Source organism: Gossypium raimondii, chromosome 12 (assembly GCF_025698545.1).
Source record: "Gossypium raimondii isolate GPD5lz chromosome 12, ASM2569854v1, whole genome shotgun sequence".
Classification (NCBI taxonomy): domain Eukaryota; kingdom Viridiplantae; phylum Streptophyta; class Magnoliopsida; order Malvales; family Malvaceae; genus Gossypium; species Gossypium raimondii.
In genome coordinates, this window is record NC_068576.1 from 50,936,007 (window position 1) to 50,938,464 (window position 2,458).

A 2,458-nucleotide genomic window follows, 5' to 3' on the forward strand; every position below is an offset into this window, starting at 1 on the left:
GACCGAGCCCATAGTGTTCGATACTGTTCGCATAATTAAAAATCTTAAAAACTTTTCTCTTTTTCTCTAAGTCGTTTAGTTCTTATTTTTTGTTTTGTCTAGCGGTGGTGCTAGTTTTTAGGTTAGTTATCGCCCGTCTTTTTCTTCATTCCACTAACTATTTTTTTCTTTTTTCTTTTCATTCACTCAATGTCTCTTCTCTATTTTGTGAGTATCTTTATTTTCTTCATAAATCGTGATAGTCGTTCGCTAAAACTTCATCGGCCACCAATAATTTTTATAAAAAAGTGGGTGGCTTTTTTGTCAGCTTCTTAATCTTTTTTTGTTTTGAGAATATTTCAGAATAATAGATGATTTCACAAGTCGATTTAAACCCATGTTGTCTTAAGTTTTATATTTTGTTTGTTTGTTTTTCGATTGTTTTATAAGTCTTCAATTTTAAAATTTTTTGTCTTCTTTTGTAGCACATTTTTTAGTCTTATTTATGCATATAATTTTCCTTTTACAAGTGATTTTAAAAATGATTTTGTTCTCGTCCTCTCTAGTTTAACAAATGCTTAATTCTTTAGTCGATTTTTACCCGTCGATTTGAACCATCCGGAACTAATTTTCTTATTGTAAAAATATCGTGCTTAAGTTGTAACAAAGCCAATTGCACTGTGTCATAATATCATATTGATGCTGGGGCTAAAACCTTTGTTGTGTTGATAAAATTTATCTTTCACCATCTACAATAAATGTTATTATTATTTTCCTTAAATTATATAATTTAATTCGTTAAATGAATTAATAAATTTTCCTTACAGATATTAATATTTCATCACCGAAAATATACCGATTTAAACTATTTTAACAACAAACGAAACCGAATCAATTATCATAACCGACTTAATTGAAGATTATCGGGTAAATCAACTAAAGTCGAATTGAACTGAATTTAATCACCCCAAATTCATCAGTAACAACAAATTAGGAAAAGTATGATGAGAATCTAATTTGAGATTAGGCAGAAGGAAGATTCAAGTAGCTATGAAATTGCTCAACATACACACAACTTGAATGTCAAGATACTGTACGCATAGACTAGAAGCATTATTGCCTACCAGTTTCTCTGTCTAACGTAATAATAGCAGGAAGAAAGGTCTCAGAAACAATGCCTAGTACCATGAAAGTTTCAGATTACATAATGCTCCTCCAACTAAAAAAGACAAAATAATTCTTATATAATAGATTAAAAGGTAAATTTCTTTTTCTTATTAAACATTTCTTCCATTTTTATTAAAAATTAGTGTCATATCTAGATATTTTGTAAATCACGCCATTAACATTAAAAATAGATAAAATTAAAAAAAAACAGTTTACCTTTTTATTTAACATAAAGAAATTATTTTATCTATTTTTTAATAAAAGAGTCAAAATTCAACCCCTACTGCACGAGCCTCCAACGGAGAAGCTATAGTTCACCAGTAACATCAAATAAAGTTAAAATCTCCTTCAAATTCAATTAAAGCAGCGGAAGGAACAAAATATATACAGCCATTGAAAGAGTCAAAAAAACAAACTCATCACCCGTTATTAAATTTAATACTACTTAGAACTGAAGAAATTTCATATGAAAACTAGAGATAGCTCCATCATTCAACAACATGTTCAACTAAAGCCTGCCATTGTTTTGAAGTCAAGTTAATGGTAAACTACTAAACTGTCATTTTCTCAATATCTGAAAACAACAAACGCTGAGTAGATTAGCGCCATCATATTTATTCCTCAACAACGAACAATCCAATTTCAACATAGTGCCCCCCAAAAATACAATTAAATAAAATTTCAATTGCAAGTTATAATTAACAACAAAATTTATCTTGGTTTCTGTTTTCAAATCCTAATATCGCCAGAAAAAAATATTGGGTAAGCTATTTTGTTGGCACCCAAAGATCAAGGTTCCCCTCCCCCAATTTGTAAAATGTACACAAAAAAAAAAAAAACCTCAATATCGTATTTAATCCAAAAAGATAACTTCCTTTTTTTTTTTCCATAATTAAAGAAGAGAAAACAACATTGGACCTGTTGAGTCTATTGATTCTTGGCAACAGCATGGTATTTAGGATCTAGTCGTCGTCCTTGTTCTTGGGCTTGCGGTACTTCTCTTCAACATGCTTGGCTACGAAGAAGGCGGAGTCAACCAGCTTTTTTATGTTGGGGACGTTGTAGTTTTGGGCAACGTAAATCCCGCAAGCTGTGCCTGCGATGAACGAAAAGCTGCTTCTTATTATGCCCATGATTTAACGTAATAGCTCGAAAAATTGGATGGAGTTTTAGGATCAGAAATCGGAGAATTGGGTTCCAATTTGGGGATCGGGGTTTTTTTAGGGATTTAGGGTTTTGTGAAAGATTCAAATGGCTTATGCGAGATCGGAATTTTGACGGAAAATAAGTTTGCACTCAGAGGGCCTAATTG

At 31.3% G+C, this 2,458-nt stretch overlaps 1 protein-coding gene across 1 annotated transcript; it reads right to left on the reverse strand.

Moving 5' to 3' along the window:
- Positions 1 to 1,721: 1,721 nt before the first annotated feature.
- LOC105764899 (hypothetical protein) lies at positions 1,722 to 2,458 on the reverse strand. Its single transcript, XM_012583693.2, has one exon. It carries the CDS (start codon positions 2,277 to 2,279, stop codon positions 2,109 to 2,111), a length of 171 nt encoding a protein of 56 aa, XP_012439147.1. The 5' UTR covers positions 2,280 to 2,458; the 3' UTR covers positions 1,722 to 2,108.

Excerpts from the sequence above, each read along its gene's own strand:
- LOC105764899 (XM_012583693.2), bottom strand. The coding sequence starts at position 2,279 with ATGGGCATAATAAGAAGCAGCTTTTCGTTCATCGCAGGCACAGCTTGC.